The sequence below is a fragment of the Hemiscyllium ocellatum genome, chromosome 28, assembly GCF_020745735.1.
Source record: "Hemiscyllium ocellatum isolate sHemOce1 chromosome 28, sHemOce1.pat.X.cur, whole genome shotgun sequence".
NCBI lineage: Eukaryota > Metazoa > Chordata > Chondrichthyes > Orectolobiformes > Hemiscylliidae > Hemiscyllium > Hemiscyllium ocellatum.
Window position 1 is genome coordinate 42,580,549 of NC_083428.1, and position 16,378 is coordinate 42,596,926.

General features: G+C 40.0%; 1 protein-coding gene across 1 annotated transcript; it reads left to right on the forward strand.

Moving 5' to 3' along the window:
• Positions 1-677: 677 nt before the first annotated feature.
• Positions 678-15,848, forward strand: LOC132829068 (interleukin-27 subunit beta-like). Its single transcript, XM_060846364.1, has 7 exons — positions 678-948; positions 1,627-1,773; positions 2,763-2,999; positions 6,602-6,719; positions 8,186-8,355; positions 8,952-9,115; positions 12,521-15,848. Exons 2-7 carry the CDS (start codon positions 1,686-1,688, stop codon positions 12,668-12,670), a joined length of 927 nt encoding a protein of 308 aa, XP_060702347.1. The 5' UTR covers positions 678-948; positions 1,627-1,685; the 3' UTR covers positions 12,671-15,848.
• The last annotated feature ends 530 nt before the right edge of the window (positions 15,849-16,378 follow it).

Here is a 16,378-nt window from a genome sequence, read left to right on the forward strand (position 1 = left end):
GGAGGGAGATTATTTTGAACTTGAAAGTGATAAAGTACAGAAATTGCAGAGTGAAACCTGGATTAAAAGGAATAGCTATGAGGCACCTTCTTTGCAGCCATAACTTTGTATTCCTTACTCTGTTCAGACACCCTATAATCTTTGTATGTTATGATCTGCCTGTACTGCATGCAAAACAAAATATTTCACTGTACTTAGGTACATGTGACAATAATATATCAAATCAAGATTGCACAGACTAGACTTATTGTGATGCTTGAGTTGGTGAAGAAACCCAAAAGATTGAAATACACTTATTTCCACTGGCTGAGGGAGTCAAGAGTGAGGGTGAATGGCCATTAAAGAAGCAAAATACCACTAGAGGGTAATGTCAGGAGTTACTTCACTCATAAGCTAGGGAATTCTACAACTCTCCCTCGTAAATAGCTATTGTATGGGTTCAAATGCAAATTTCAAAACTAATATTTTTAGCTTTTGTGATTATAGGCAGGGAGGTGATGTGATCTGCATTCAACAGTTGACTGACTGGATGTTTCATTTCAATGTCTTTCAATGTCAAATTCACCAAAATCATTCTGGCTGATCTAAAAGCTCATCTCAAGTAGAGGCTTCTTTAAGATGCAGGACCGAGTTACAAAATGGTTTGTTATTGACAGCATTTCCTCAGCATGCAGAGGGAAAACAGGGCTTCACTCCACAAGGAAACAATTTGTGGCTGTTTATACAAACTCTGAGAATAACCTCATGCAAGCCACCAGCAGTTTCCATATCAGGATGAATTGAGTATTGTGAATCTGTTGTTCTCATTCAGAAATGTGACAGTTTTTCTGAGAAAAATTGGCTTCCTGAAGCGTACTCCGAGAAAAGCACTTCCTGCAGTTTATTTTGAATATTTCTACAAAGCATATCGGGGCAAAGTTCTCTTATTCCAAAATCCTTTCTGAAGGGGTAAGTACTTGGACTTTTGCGATGCATTTGTCATGTAGCTTAAAAGAGTTGGACTTAGTCAAAAGTTTATGATATTCTGTGTGTGTTACTGTATGAATAAAACAGGGTGCCCCATCAGTTATTCGTTCAAAACAGTTAGAAATTATTCTGCTTCATGCTCAATGACCACATTTGAAGGCCATTATTTCCTCCCTCCACTTGACAGTGTGAATGGCCATCATCTTTTGGAAAAAATTGGTCAGTTTGAATTAAACTTTGCATGTACAATAAATGCTAACTGAAACACTACGATCTGAATATGTATCAGATTCTCTGCACAGTTTCCTGTGGAATGTAAATATTCTCACAGAGTAGTTGGGTTGAATGACCCCTGCATTTCTTTCATGGAATTCTATTTAATTCTTACAATCTGATTTGAATGAGTAATGGATCATCTGCATTTGTAACATTGCTATGATTTGAGTGTGTAATAGACATTGATTAATAACATTCAACTGAATTTCCATTGGATCCTTTCAATCAGCTCCTCTGTTCCACACAGTCCATCCACTCTGCGACTCTTGGGGCTCAGATGGTTACCATCTTCTTTATTTCTGAAAGCAGCTCAGCACTTCTGTTAAATGTGTCCTTTGCAATATATTCTCTTTGATATAAATCCATGTCCCTTGTGTCTGATAGTTGCTTTTCAGTTCACAAGTGTCTAAGATTCATCAATTCGGAGACACACCTGATTCAAGATGTACCTGAAGCTGACTATAATTCTCTGTGCTGTAATAGTGCTGCTTCATATCATTGACACAACAGTGGGGCAAGCCATTGGGGATGGTGAGTTGTACCTTTATTACTGCTATGAGGATCTAACCAGTTGTTTTTTAAAATAAAATTACCACATTGAAGAATATGCAACACTTTTAGATTATTTTTAAACCATCTGAATATGTTATGACATATCTCGGAAGTAGACAAGGTCTGAACTCAGGCTCTCTAGCTCAAACATAAGGATTCTACTGCTGCACTACAACAGCCCCTATTCAAACATTGTGAGCTGGATATGATTGAAATAAGCAGCTTTCTGATCTGGAGCAGGACACATTACCATTGCTCCACAATACTCCATCAGGGCATTACAGAAGCTGTTGCCAGCTGCTTATTGGCTTTATTGTAACCCACAAGCATTGCCTAATAAGGGAATTGAGAAGGATCAATGTGGAGCTTGCTAAATGAAGTTAAACATCCAATTTGCACAATCTGTTTAATTTCTATTCTAGCTCCTTAAAAGGCATCTTCAGAGAGACGAGGTGGCATGGAGACAACGTTTTGACATTCAGAACAAGAATTCTGAAAATTATTAAAGGCAATAATTTAAAAGATTAAGCAATATGAATGAGACTAGCACAATAAGTTCCATTTTTTTCACTCATCTCTCCTCCAAGGAACTGGCAGCTATTAAGCTATTTCAGTTTTCAGGTCTAAGTGTAGATATTGAACATAGGTATTTGACTGTGGAATGCCTCACAGCATGTCCTTAATCTTCCCTAATCTGATGTCACCACACTTGCTATGTTCCAAAAGGGTAGTGATCACGAGTGGGAACTGTCTACTGTGTAATATGGGATTGTGAATACTTAGGCATACTGAGGATATTTGCAGGGTTGCCAAGATGCCTTCATCTAACTCACTCCAGTGTCATGCTTGGGATTTGGTCTAGTAGTGTACCAAGTAAAAAGCAGGAGAGACCAAGTTAAAATTTCACAGTAAAATGGCATAAATGACTTAGTTCTGCTAAACCTTCAGTATTTGTGATTGTATTTCAGATGTTGCCAAACAGTATGGTCAGATCGGAGCAAGTGTCACACTCACCTGTGACAACACAGATAATGGAGCAGTTGAATGGAAGCTGAATGATTCAAAAATCATTCAGACCAGAAATGTGGAACTAACAAGAACAAAACTCATTCTCTTCAACATCAATGTGTCCCAAGAAGGGCAATACAGATGTCACAATCCAGAGTCAGGCAAAATTTACAGAACAATCTCTTTGATGTTAGGCTGTAAGTTTAAATCTAGATTACGTTTGAAGCCAGTTTCATGAAGCTTTTTGTCATTCAATGTTATTCCTTGGCAGAGTTTCTCAGATTGTGGAAACCTCAGCAAATCCACACACGCTGAGGTTTAATGGTCACTTTCACCACCTCCAGGAAACATCATCCACACAAGAGTGTCATAGTGGCTCGGCAGTTAACACTCCTGCCTCACGGGAACCGGGTTCAATTCCAGCCTCGGGTGGCTGTCAGTTTGGAGTTTGCATATATTCCCTGCATGGGTTTTCTCTAGGTGCTCTGGTTTTCTTCCACAGTGCAAAGATGTGCAAGTTAGGTGGATTAGCCATGGGAAATTGACCAAAGTGTCCAGGGATGTGCAGGCTAGGTGGATTGGCCATTGGAAATTGACCAAAGTGTCCAGGGATGTGCAGGCTAGGTGGATTAGCCATGGGAAATTGACCAAAGTGTCCAGGGATGTGCAGGCTAGGTGGATTAGCCATGGGAAATTGACCAAAGTGTCCAGGGATGTGCAGGCTAGGTGGATTGGCCATGGGAAATGCAAGGGTACAGGGATAGGGTAGGGCAGTGGGTCTGGGTGGGATGCTCTTTGGAGAGTCAATGTGATCTTGATGGACCAAATGGCCTGCTTCCACACTGTAGGGATTCTACGATTGGGTCCTTGATTTGCACCCATTTCATTTACATCCATCAGAATTGTACCTACTCAACTTACATCTTCCTCAGCTTATACATTCACAGTTTACACCTACCTGATTCTCACAAGCTGAATTTTCTCACTCGTGCTTTGCATCTGTCCAGTTTACATCCACAACTTACATACTCACACATTATACCAGCCAAATTTACAGCAACCTATTTGACATACTCACAATTTGTAACTGCTCAATTTTCAGCAGCCCAGTTTACAAGTGCATGATTTAAACCCACCCCAATTTATGCCCTCATCTTTTATACATTTTCCCGAGGTACACTCACAAAATTTATAAGTAAGGCATGAAATTCCATCACACAACCGTATCAACAACCTTTGTTGAACTGGTACCAGTTTAAGGGATTGGAACACAGCCAAGCATTCATAATAGGATTCCAGCGCCCAGCTATGCTAACAAAGCTGCTAGAATGGAATACATTATTTTTGAAGCAATGGAAACATTTGTTGAAACACTAAAGCCTGCTCTTAAACATTTTTCATTTGTGAAATGTTGGCACTGCCAAGCTAGCATTTATTCCTCATCCCTAATTGTTCAAAGGGCAGATAAAAATCAACCACATTGTTTTGGGTCTGGAGTCATACATAGACCAGACCAGGTAAGGATAGTAGATTTCTTTCCTGAGGGGTATTAGTGAACCAGATTTTTTAAAATGATAATTGGCAGTCGTTACTTGGTTAACATTAAACAAATATTTTAATTCCAGATTTCATTTTTACAGATCATTCTGCTATGACACGTGTTTTGTTAACATGAATTCATTATAACATGATTGACGAATTGGGGCACTGTTTCTAAAGTGCGAACTTTTAAAACATGATTACATCACCAACACTGTTAAAAATCACACAACACTGGGTTATAGTCCAATAGGTTTATTTGGAAGTACTGGCTTTCAGACCACTGCTCCCTCATTAGGTAGCTGTAAAGCAGTATCATAAGACCCAGAATTTATAGCAAAAGATAATGTGTCATGCATGCAACTGATATGATATATTGAACAAACCTGGATTGTTGTTAAGTCTTTCAGCTTTTAGAATGAGTTGCAGATTTCTGTTCATTAAGATGTAAATCTCAGAACTTCTTTCAAGTGACATTCTCAAGATAGATTAAGGTTTTATAAAAAATGGTGACATCTCAGCTCAAACATTACATTAAAGGTGTGAGGTTAGAGTCTGTCTTTATCCCAATCTTGAGTCAGACTCTTCTAATTTCAAAGTAGCAATATACAAAATGTTACATGGATTGACTGCCTGCATTCAATCCATGTAACATTTTATGATGTCACCTTTTTCTATAACATCTTAAGTTATCTCGAGAAGGTGACTGGAAAACGTTCTGGGATTTACACATTAATGAACTGAACCCTGCAGGCCATTCGAAAAGAAGAAAGACTTAATAGCAATCTAGGTTTGTTCAATAAATCGTATCAGTCACAAGCATGGCACTATGATATTTTGCTATAAATTCTGTGTCTTATGATCCTGCTCCATATCTACCTGACGAAGGAGCATCCCTGCAAAAGCTAGTGCTTCCAAATAAACCTGTTGGACTATAATCTGGTGTTGTGTGATTTTTAACTTTGTCCACCCCAATCCAATACTGGCACCTCCACATCATGATCACCAACTCTTTAAGCACTGTTTCAAAAGCGCGATTTTTCTGTAACACCGGTTTGCACAAGAAAGCAGCCATCACGTGATAGAAGAACTATCTGTGATTAAATGTAAAGTTCATTGTCTGTCATGGTGGAATTTGAACCCATATCACCAGAGCAATTAGCCTGGGCTGATGGATCACTAGCCTAATGACAATAGTATTAGGCTACTAACTCACCACCAAATAATAGTTGGTTCGAGTACAAACATTCACAGCAGAATCAAGCTGTAGCCCATCACCTTAACATCACAGCCATATCATTAACTAAAATGACCCACAAGAGAAATCAAACTTTCCATGTCCACTTTGTTTTGGCCATTATTCAATATGTGGTTTTGTCAAGGGCCTGTGTAACCAAAGCATAACATCTTTATCTTTAAAAATAACACCATACCACACAATGTGATTTCACCAGCATTCCCAGGTTTGATTCTACAGGCTAGTCAGTGACTGAGTGAGTTACCTAATATGGCATAATTGAGGCATGTTAAAACTAATGACCTGTCATTCAATGCATGTGGACAGTAGACTGTCAATCTTAATAACTATGTGATATGAATATATTTGTATTGCTTAATTAGAATCAAGGAGTTATGACTTTGTTAGTTGCACAGGGAGCTTCATTCTTTATCTTGCAGTCTGGAAGTATGTTATTCTGATACTGGGTACCAGCGTTGACATCTCTTGTCTGAACAATCAGATGTTTAGTTATGGTAATACATATTAATGATGACCATCCTCAACTAACTTGTGTGGCTGGCTTAGTACCACTGGCTGGGTGACTGATTTGCCATGCAGAGTGGGGTGTTTAATTTCGGTAAAGACTATCTTCTCAACCTTAGCTGAGGTGTGATAGCCCTTGCATAAACTCCCCATCAGCCATCCATCTCTCAAATGAAAGAGCAGCCAATTATCCCCCGAGACTGTAGTGACTTTCACTGTCTGTGCAGGAACTGATGGCATTCAGTCCAACACTGGTTTTACATGTTGGAGAAATGTATCCCTTCAGACAGCAATTATTGTTGCCTATTCCTGTGGCCTTCATCTCTGGAGAGTTTGTTGAAAATAACCCCCTTTCCCCTCCACACTTCACCCCTTTCTCCTCCCCATCGCTTCCATGTTACCATTTGTGATTTAATAAATCCAGGGAAGAGAAACAGAAGTCCCTGCTACTCCATATTTTTAGTGATGCAATTTCTCATTATCATTTCCGTATTGCAGATCCACCCGGAAAGCCTCAGGTCACCTGTCAGTCAGTGAGATATCCTCTGAATGTGGTCTGCTTGTGGAAACTGGAAAACCAAACCTACCTTCCCACATGGATCAATGCCTCATACAGGTGCGTGAATTCCAGTGTCTGTTTCCTCTGGAAGGGGAGTTAATATTGTGGGAACATTAAATCTGTATTGTCACTAATCCAGGGGAGAGAGATTCAGGAGGAGCACAGAAGCTATGGGAGCGTAGACACTTTGTCACAGGGAGATCATGTCTTTTTTGAAAGGGTATGGGTTGGAAATCTCAAAAGAGAAGAGGAAGAATAAATGTTTGGCCTCGAGTTAAAATAAAGCCAATCAGACATTTAAACTCAGATGTTATATGGGACTACCCAATAGCACAGTCAGAACAGACTCAGAGAACTATGGTCGACTCCATTAACCATCCCACAAAACCATAGGAAAGGTATAGATACAGTGAAGAATAATATGAACACTCTCAAATGTGCAGAGCGCCAACTATGAGGAATGACCAAACTTTACATCTGGAAAGTAGGTCAGTGATGGGAGGAAGAGGCTAGTCAGCTTGGTTGCTGAAGACATAAACACATGAATTAGCATAAAAGTAAAGGTAAAGGTCAAATCGCCGTAGTCTTACCAGACCATAGGGTTGTTCTCTCATTAGAGAGAGAGAGAGAGAGAGACAAGTAGTGGTGGCTTAACCTCAGGGTCACCATGACTCAGGAGAGGGGAGAGGTTGAGAGGCACAGTCCCTCATGCTAACACGCAAATTAGCTTAACATCAAGAGAACAGGATCCAATTCCCATTCCAGCTTAGTCAGACCCCAAGCCTGCCCCTTTCTCAGCCAAAAGAGTCACCAAGAGTCGTCTTTCAGACAGTAAGTCAATGAAGTGGGTTTGGAGGGAAGGATGCACTGAGTATATAATATGGTATAATAATATATTGTCTAAGGAAATGAATACTGAATATTTGATGTAAACTATATAGAGGACAGATACTTAAATGAAAGTAAATAAGAACAGTTTTCAGAAAGAATATTTTACTAAAAGACTGCTAGGTGTTTGGAATAAGATGTGAAGTGGAGGTGACAGCATTGGACTAGAGATTGAAATGAGTTAGGTTTAGGATTAGGGTTGAGGTTAGGGTTAGAGTTGGGATACACAGGATCAGCGTCTTCTGAGCTGAATAGGCTTTCCTGTTTTCAGACGATCCACTTCCCCTTCCTGGTGTAAACCTGCCACCTCAGAAAGGTGCAACTGGGAACTGGATACAGCAGGGAGGAAATCTTGATTTCAGATAAACACTGGATGGGTCCCTTCTCTCTTGCTTCACCAGGATCCATTATTTTATCAGAACATTTCATCGTGCCATTGATCGTGACACACTCAAAATCCTGGAATGAGATGTGAACTCACAATCCTAGCGTTTCAGAAAGATGACTCCTACTGACTGATAGAGTTCAAGTGATTGTGGAATCCAGAACCAAGAAAACAGTAATAATGCAGTTTTATCTGTCAAGGATTTTATGAGGAATTCTCACACAAACAATAATGTTTCTGTATTTTAAAGATATGGAGTTGAAGATGTCAAGCAGTGTTCAACTGCCGAGGAATTGCAAGGCATCTGCACAATCGAAGGCATCCAACTCTTCTCAAAGATTCCCTACACAATGAAGGTGACAGCAACGAACCCTCTAGGATCCAGATCGACTATTACACAATTTATTGTGGAGAAGATAAGTAAGTGAGATGATTTGCCTTTTTCAGTGTCAGTCATGTGTATTTGTCTCGATCTATGTCTTCAGTTATACCACAGCCTATGACCTATCTCGCAACCTATGGTCTATGTCTGGAAATGAGCTGCGTTACCCTGATAATCAATACTTTACATGTTAAGTAAATGAGTTGTTATTTGTAACCCAATGTGTTGAGCTGACAGATAACTAACAGATAAGGGTGACATGGTGGTACAGTGGTTAGCACTGCTGCCTCACAATGCCAGAGACCTGGGTTCATTTCCCGCCTCAGGCAACTGTTTGTGTGGAGTTTGCACATTCTCCCTGTGTCTGTGCGGGTTTCCTCCCACAGTCCAAAAATGTGCAGGTTAGATGAATTGGCCATGCTAAATTGCCCGAAGTGTTAGATGTAGGGGAATAGGTCTGGGTTGCTCTTCAGAGGGTTGGTGTGGACTTGTTGGGCCAATGGACACGTTTCTACACTGTAAGTAAGCTAATCTAATCTAACCAAGTGAGAGAAAATTCATTAATGTATTGTTCCTCATGAATTCGAAATGCATGGTTTTGGAGTGGGATTCTAACTGTCTCTTTTAACCACAGTCAAGCCAGATCCACCGACAGAAGTCAACATTTCTCCAATACCCAACCAACCAAAGAAATTATTGTTGCAATGGAAGCCGCCTGTCACATGGCCTGATCCCAATCTGTTTCTGTTGAAGTACAGAATAATGTACTGGCCCAAGGGATCAACCAGATATCAGATGGTAAGGACAACTTCTCTGGTTATTGGTTGAAGGGATAAATCATTACACCAGAACTGAAAGTTTCTCGTGATCAGGAAAGTTTGTATAGGTTAATGGTCTGTTCCCATGCTGTACATCTCTATGGCTTGATAAGAGAAGACTAAGGAGTGTCCTGATGGAGTGATTAAAATGGTACAAGGGCAGGACAATGAGATATTTCAGTTATGAGGAATTCCAACTGAGTGATCTGAAATATGAAATGATCACTGATAGACTCTTATAAACATGAATACTTCTATCATCTTCCCCTTATGCCCATAAGCAGAATGTTTTAATTTAAAAAAAAGCTCTACTCAGTTTCCTAAACACCTTCATTTGTGAAATGACTGATGGCAACCAATCATGAGTATTAATTATTTGCATTCAAACTTGTGGTGGTCTTTGCAAAAGACACAAATGAGAGAAACAAGAAATAAAAGTGTTTTGCAATGAAGAATATTAAAACTACTCTGTTGATATTTATATACGTAACTGTGAAGAAAACATTTGAGGGAGTGAACCTTCAGACTTGCCCATGCTAGAGTAGCTGGAGTGTCAGAATTGCTTTAAGGTTGGAGATGATGAAGCAAATTGGTGTCGTTGAATAGGGACTCAGTCTGCTATGCAGAAAATATTGTGGCGAAGTGGGAATGCCTCCATCTCTGTAGCAGATTTGTCCATGGTTCAAATCCCACCTCCAACAGAAACATGTCAGATCATACCTGAACTTGCTGATTAAAAGAAAAACAAGGAACCTCCTGAAAATCAGGCTTTGGAAAAGATTAAGCCTGAGCCAAGCTTAGCTATCAAGCCTGAATCCTTCTTCCTGTTGAAGGTATTGTTGCAAACTTGCTTGGATGTTAAAAGTAGATGGAGATAAGGGCTTGGAAATGTGCAATTAAAGCTCTTCAAAGATCAGAGGTGTTTTGGTTATATAACATCCATGGATGAGTCAGTTAGATCAATGAGCAAGTAACTATGTCTCTGGTTAAAATCTAATGCTCGCTTTATAAATTCATGGAGGCTGTTAGTGCCACTTCAGTCATAATTAATATCAATTAAGTCTCTTCGTTATCAATCCCAATCTAGAGTCAGAGGTCTGTAGCTTGCTTTTGTCTTGTGCTTTGCAATTGGTCTGCACAATGGTAGAAGTGGAGTCCCATCAACCAATTAGGAAGCGAACTCCCAGATGATTGATCTACAGGTCTTGCGATCAGCAAATGCTGAACTCCATTTGGTCCTGATATTGGGATCCCGAAGCCAGTGGGAAAGTCGAGCACGTGCAAAGTTGCCAAGAGCCAACATATTCTATTGGCTAGGAGAAAGTGAGGACTGCAGATGCTGGAGATCAGAGCTGAAAAATGTGTTGCTGGAAAAGCGCAGCAGGTCAGGCAGCATCCAAGGAGCAGGAGAATCGACGTTTCGGGCATAAGCCCACCAAAAAACTTTTATCATAGTTAAGAAATAACAGTTTGAGGAATGAGTAATTTGGCCAATAAACATTTGCTCCAGTTCATGATTTACCTGTTCGTGCTCTCAAGTGAAACCCCTACATCTAAGAAAAAGTTCTACTTATGAGGTAGTACAGATTAGATAACTTTGTGTTATCCAAGGAATAGGGACTGTTTTGTCATGGATATACTATGTGCCAAAGATAACATTGGCAAAACACAAATGCTGTTTTTCCTTCACCAATTGAAAATATTATTCTCTTCATTCCTGTATCAGAGTGCTATAACATAATCAGACTCATACCATCCTCCTGTTTGTAAAGATATTATTGCAAATGTGAATGAAATTTGTTTCCACCAGAGTTTCTTTAAAGTTAGGAAAAAGACTGTTCCAAGCAATTTGCATTGGTCATAGCCTCTTACTGAGTGATCTCTGTCAGACAACAGGTCGAATTAGACATTTTGTTGGGAGTACGTGCTTTTACTCAGAGGTATCAGTAGCTCAGCGACACCAAACTGAGAAATAAACTGCGCCAAATCTACTTATCCAATTCGCTACTGCCCTCCCAAATGAATTCATCAAAACCCAGTAAAAAACCTGCAGCCAGTTTGGGAATTATTAAATTGGAAATGTGTTTGGTTCTGACTGTCCACTCTCACTATCTCCATATCAGAATTCAGAAATTGATCTGTGTTGTGAAGCTGCAATGTGATCTGAGGATCCTGTGCCTTGGTGTTATCTGTTGTCCATTAACTTGACCTGGATAATCCAAGGAGTGACAATTATAGTTGGATTGCCATTCCGTACTCATTTTTCAAATTATTAATGAGCTCCATGTTTCTAGCCAGGAATTCTAATTCTGGCTCCTTTGGAAATGCAGAGTGTAGTTGAAATGAGCAGTGGTACAAAATAGTTGGGTAAGGGAAGTCAAACCAAACCTCTTTCTCAGCAGTCAATGGGCCATTTTCTGAGATTTGAATATCCAGCAACATAGCCAGACACTTAGACAGCTGCTGTGAAGGAGTAGATTTGTAAAACTAAACATAGAGTCAGAGTGCCAATTGGTTAAGTTGTTAGAGTGCCAGAAGGATAGAATGCCAGCAATGCAGTGTGTTGGGGTGTAAGGTGCATTGGTGCCAAGTGTCAGGGTGCCAGATGGATAGGGTGCCAGGAAAATAGTATACCAGGTGTTTAAGTTACAAGAAAAAAAAATGTCAGGTGGGTTGGGTGCCAGGTGAATAATGGAATGCTTAATGTAGGTTGGGGTTGGTAGTGTGCCAATAGGGTGATAGGTTGGGGGAGGAGAGTGGTGGGTGGGCTGATGGAGCGTCATGGGGTGGAGGTTTGCAGGGGTGTCACTTCCTCAGCATCCAGGCCAGGTGAGCAAAAGAAGTGAAAGACCTGGAATGATGATTATGTGTGTATGTGTGTGTGTATGCAGGGGGTGGGGGGAAGGTGATGGAAGCTGGAGGGGCTGGAGGAATTTGTTTTGGGTTGGTCACTATGGAGGAGGAGTGGTTATCAGGAGCCTGACAGTGTAAAGGGTTGGGGCAGGTGTAATTTGACATCAGCGTAATAGTTGCCAAGGAGTTAACCCAAGTTTTGAATTCTGTAACCATTTCTGGGTAAGTATTAACTTAACAGGAGTGGACCTTCTGAAAAATAAACTTCAACTTCGGAGAATTCAGTAGGTTGTGCTGCTGTTCAGGTTAATTGTCGGAAATTAAGGGTTTTGTTTTTGGAGGCTTACAGATGCAGGGGAATGATCCTCCAGAAACTTCATTTTCCTGGGCATCTCCCATTCTACAGGATCCCAAAAGTATGGTGTGCTCCAATGACTACCTGGCCATTCGAATATCTGGGCCATTATCCTCAGTTGTTATGTTACCTTTAGTCTTTGATGACTTGGCTCCTCTATTCTTTTCCAACCCACAGATTGAGATCAATGATCAAACCAGCTATATCCTGAGTGGCCTGCGATCCAGAGCTGTATACTTTGTAAAAATTGCAGCTAAGGATTTTGTTGACAATGGCATGTTCAGCGATTGGAGTCCAACTGTTTCTGCACGCCTGTGGTCAAACTGAGGGATGAAACTGTCTGTGCACTGATGCCTCTGAAGTTAAAATTGACAACAAACGTGATAATTCTCATGAACTTCCATCAAAAGAGCAGGAACAACAGATAAAACACCTCACTGAAATAGAATTAAACACTGCACATAGCCCTCATGCTTTTTATGATTGCAAATTTTTTCATTGCAAATCTTTTCTTAAATTGTGTAAAATATATAATCTGTTATTTTTGATACAATCGCTCAGTGGTTATGTTACTAGAGGTTTAGACTAATACTTGGAAGCATAAATTCAAAGCATAGATGCTGGAAAATTTAAATTTAGTAAGTGAGTAAATCTAGAATAAAAAGCTTGCATCAACAATGACAACTGTCAGATTACCAGATTATTTTAAAAACCTGTCCGATTCACTATTAACCTTTAGCGAAGGAAATCTGTGGTCCTTCCATAGTCTAACTTACACACGAGGTGAAAGTGAGAGCTGCAGATTCAAGAGTGTGGTGCTGGAAAAGCATAGCAGGTCAGGCAGCATCTGAAGAGCAGGGAAGTGGATGTTTCGGGCATAAGCCCTTCATCAGGAGTTGACACATGACTCCAGATCTAAGGCAATGTGGTTGCCTCTTAGCTGCTCTCTGAAGTAGCAGAGCAAGCTATTCATCTGTATCAATCCACTACATCAATGTTGTGTAACTTTAAGTCAAGTAGATTCCAAGACGTTGATCTATGCACCAGAAGTGATACAAAGACCAGTTGACCCTGCATTGTCCTCCTCATGAAGATCTGGGAATCTGTGCCAAAATTGAAGGTGTTGTCCCACAGACAAGTGAAGTGACACTCTGGACAAAGTCATACTAGCCAAAACATATCTTTCAGCCAATATCTCAGTCTCCTCAGTCAGCATGCCTGGAAATATCTCATTCCACCTACAGGACCAACTCACGAGCTATGCCCATAAGACCATGAGAAATGGGAACAGGAGTAGGCTGTTTGGCCCCTCGAGCCTGCTCAATGATTCAATAGGATTATGGATGATCTGACATTCCTGGTGTCCACTTTCCTGCCTTTTCCTCCTAACTGTTGATTCCCTTACTGATCAATAATCTATCTTAGCCTTAAATATACACAAGGACTCTGCCCCACAGCTCTCTGTGACAAGGAGTTCCAAAGACTCACAACCCTCTGAGAGAAGAAATACCTCCTCATCTCAGTCTGAAAGTAATGGCTCTTTATTCTGAGACTATACCCTCTGGTCCTAGACTTTTCCATGAGGGGAAACATCCTCTTAGCATTTACCCTGGCAAGCCACTTAAGAATCCTATATGTTTCAACCAGATCACCTCTCACTTTCACTTCCAAACTCCAATGAATAGAGTCCCATTCTGTTTAGCGTTTGCTCATAAGACAACCTCTCCATACGCAGGAGCAGATCATCCTAGCAAACCTTTTCGGAACTGTCTGGAATGAAATAATATCTTTCCTTTGATAAGGGGATCAAAACTGCTCATAGTATTCCAGATGTAGTCTCACAGTTGCACAGTTGCAGTAAGACTTCTCTATCCTTATACTCCAACCTCCTTGAAATAAGGGCCAATGTTCCATTATACGTCTTCATTACTTCCTCTTCCAAAGTGCTAGCTTTCTGTGTTTCATGTACAAGTCCCTTTGTGTTGCAGCTTTCTGCAGTTTATCTCCATTTAAACAATATACTGTTTTTTTTGTTCTCCCTTCCAAAATGAACTTCATGTTTTCCCACATTATACTGCAATTCCATGCATATACGTTTTGCTCACGCAACCTATCAATTTCTCTCTATAAGTTCTTTGTATCCATCTCACAAATTGACCTTCCACCTAAATTTGGGCCACCTGCAAATTTGCCTACAATACATTTGCTTCCTGTCTCCAAGGCATTAATATCTATTGTAAACAGCCATGGTCATGGCAGAATAATGATATACAAATTGGAAGCTGTGATATGAGGAAGTCATTCAACAATGACTCCAAATACTATGTAGTACAAGAAATGATGGGCAAAGAAACCTAACCCTAACCCACCTGTCTTAGATGATCAATCAGTATGACTTAATGTTGAACATGGAAGAGGCATTAAGGGTAACAAGGGACAAAGTAAACTGTGGGCGGAGGACTCCAATGTCAATCACCAAGAGTGGCTTAATGACATTGCTGGTTGTGCTTGCCAAAAGAAATGGACTGGATCTGTTTCAGATAGTGAGAAAGCTCACATGAGGGAAAGGTTACTTCACCTTGTATTCACCAACCTCCCCATCTAAGTACTAGTAGGAGCAACTGCTGTGAAGTCCTCATGGCGTCCATGTGAATACCTTACAATGTGTTGTATGACAGTACAACCATACTGTTTTCCTTCTTAATTACTTATTGTTCCTGTATGTTAACTATCTGTGATGCATGTGTAAGAATCCCTCTGAATATCAACATCTCTCTGTCTCCCAAATATTAAAAACTACTTTGCTCCTGCATGAATATGACCAAATTGGTTAATTTCATATTATTCAATCTCTCACATTCTTGCCCTGTTCAATAATTGGTCTATAATGCTTGGCAGCCTGTACCTTCCCGCTAAGCTGCTTATTGTTCACAAACTTGGATACATTATACCTAGTCCCTTCACCTAAGCCAATAACATTGATAAATTGCTGAGGTCCAATCACTGATCTTTATAACACTACTTTAGTTACAACCTGACAACCTTAAACATGCCCTCAACTTTCTATCCATTAACTAATCCTTAACCTGCATGAAGATATTCCTCTCAAATCCATTAGCTCTGATATCATGTAACCTTTCCTGTGGCTCCTTAGTGAATGTCCTCTGAAAATTATGTTAATTTATATTATTTCATGTTTCCTTGAAGTAAGAAGATTGAGGGATGATCTGATTGAGATGTGTTTAACTGTAAAGAGATTTATTCAAATAAATATGAAGAATCGATTTCCCACTGGCAGTGAAATCCAGGCGGTGGAGTTGGTGGAGAAGGGGAGAATTATAAATTAAAGTTGGGGGAGACATATAATGTATGTATAAATGAAAATATGAATATAAATGTAAGTATACGCATCAATTTATCTATTTGGTGGCGGTATGCAGTACGGTTCTTTGTAAACATTCATGTCAGGTGCTGAAAAATCAAGTAAAAAAACAGGTGAACTATCTTTATATAGTGTTATTATTCTAGTGGGACTAGTTTGGTTTGGGAACATGGTCAGCATGGAAGAGTTGGACCGAAGGGTCTGCCTCCATATGGTATCAATCTATGACTCTAAAAAGGAAGTATGTTTTTCTCACAATTTTGGCGAAAGTAGAAGTCTGCAACACTCTGTCCATTATACGATGTTGTGGATGCTCGAGTCAACTGGAGCTTGCAAAGTGGATTTGTTGGTTGACTTTATCAAGGTGGATGGGACCAAGGGGAGTGAATAGTGTTACAGATCAGCCATGATCCATTTGAAGGACTGAGTAATCTGGTGGGACCAAATGGTCTTCTCTTGTTCAAAATGTTGCCAATTGGGCACCTGACACTCTGTGGTCAACTCTCTGCTTCAAAATTATACTCAAAACTGGGTTGGTTTTCAGAAGTGCTGAAACTATTTACACATTTTTGAATGTAAAAAATTTACAAACAAGCACAACTGAGCAGAGTTTCAAAATGTCAATGTTTCAAAGAAAGATTTCTGCACTGAGA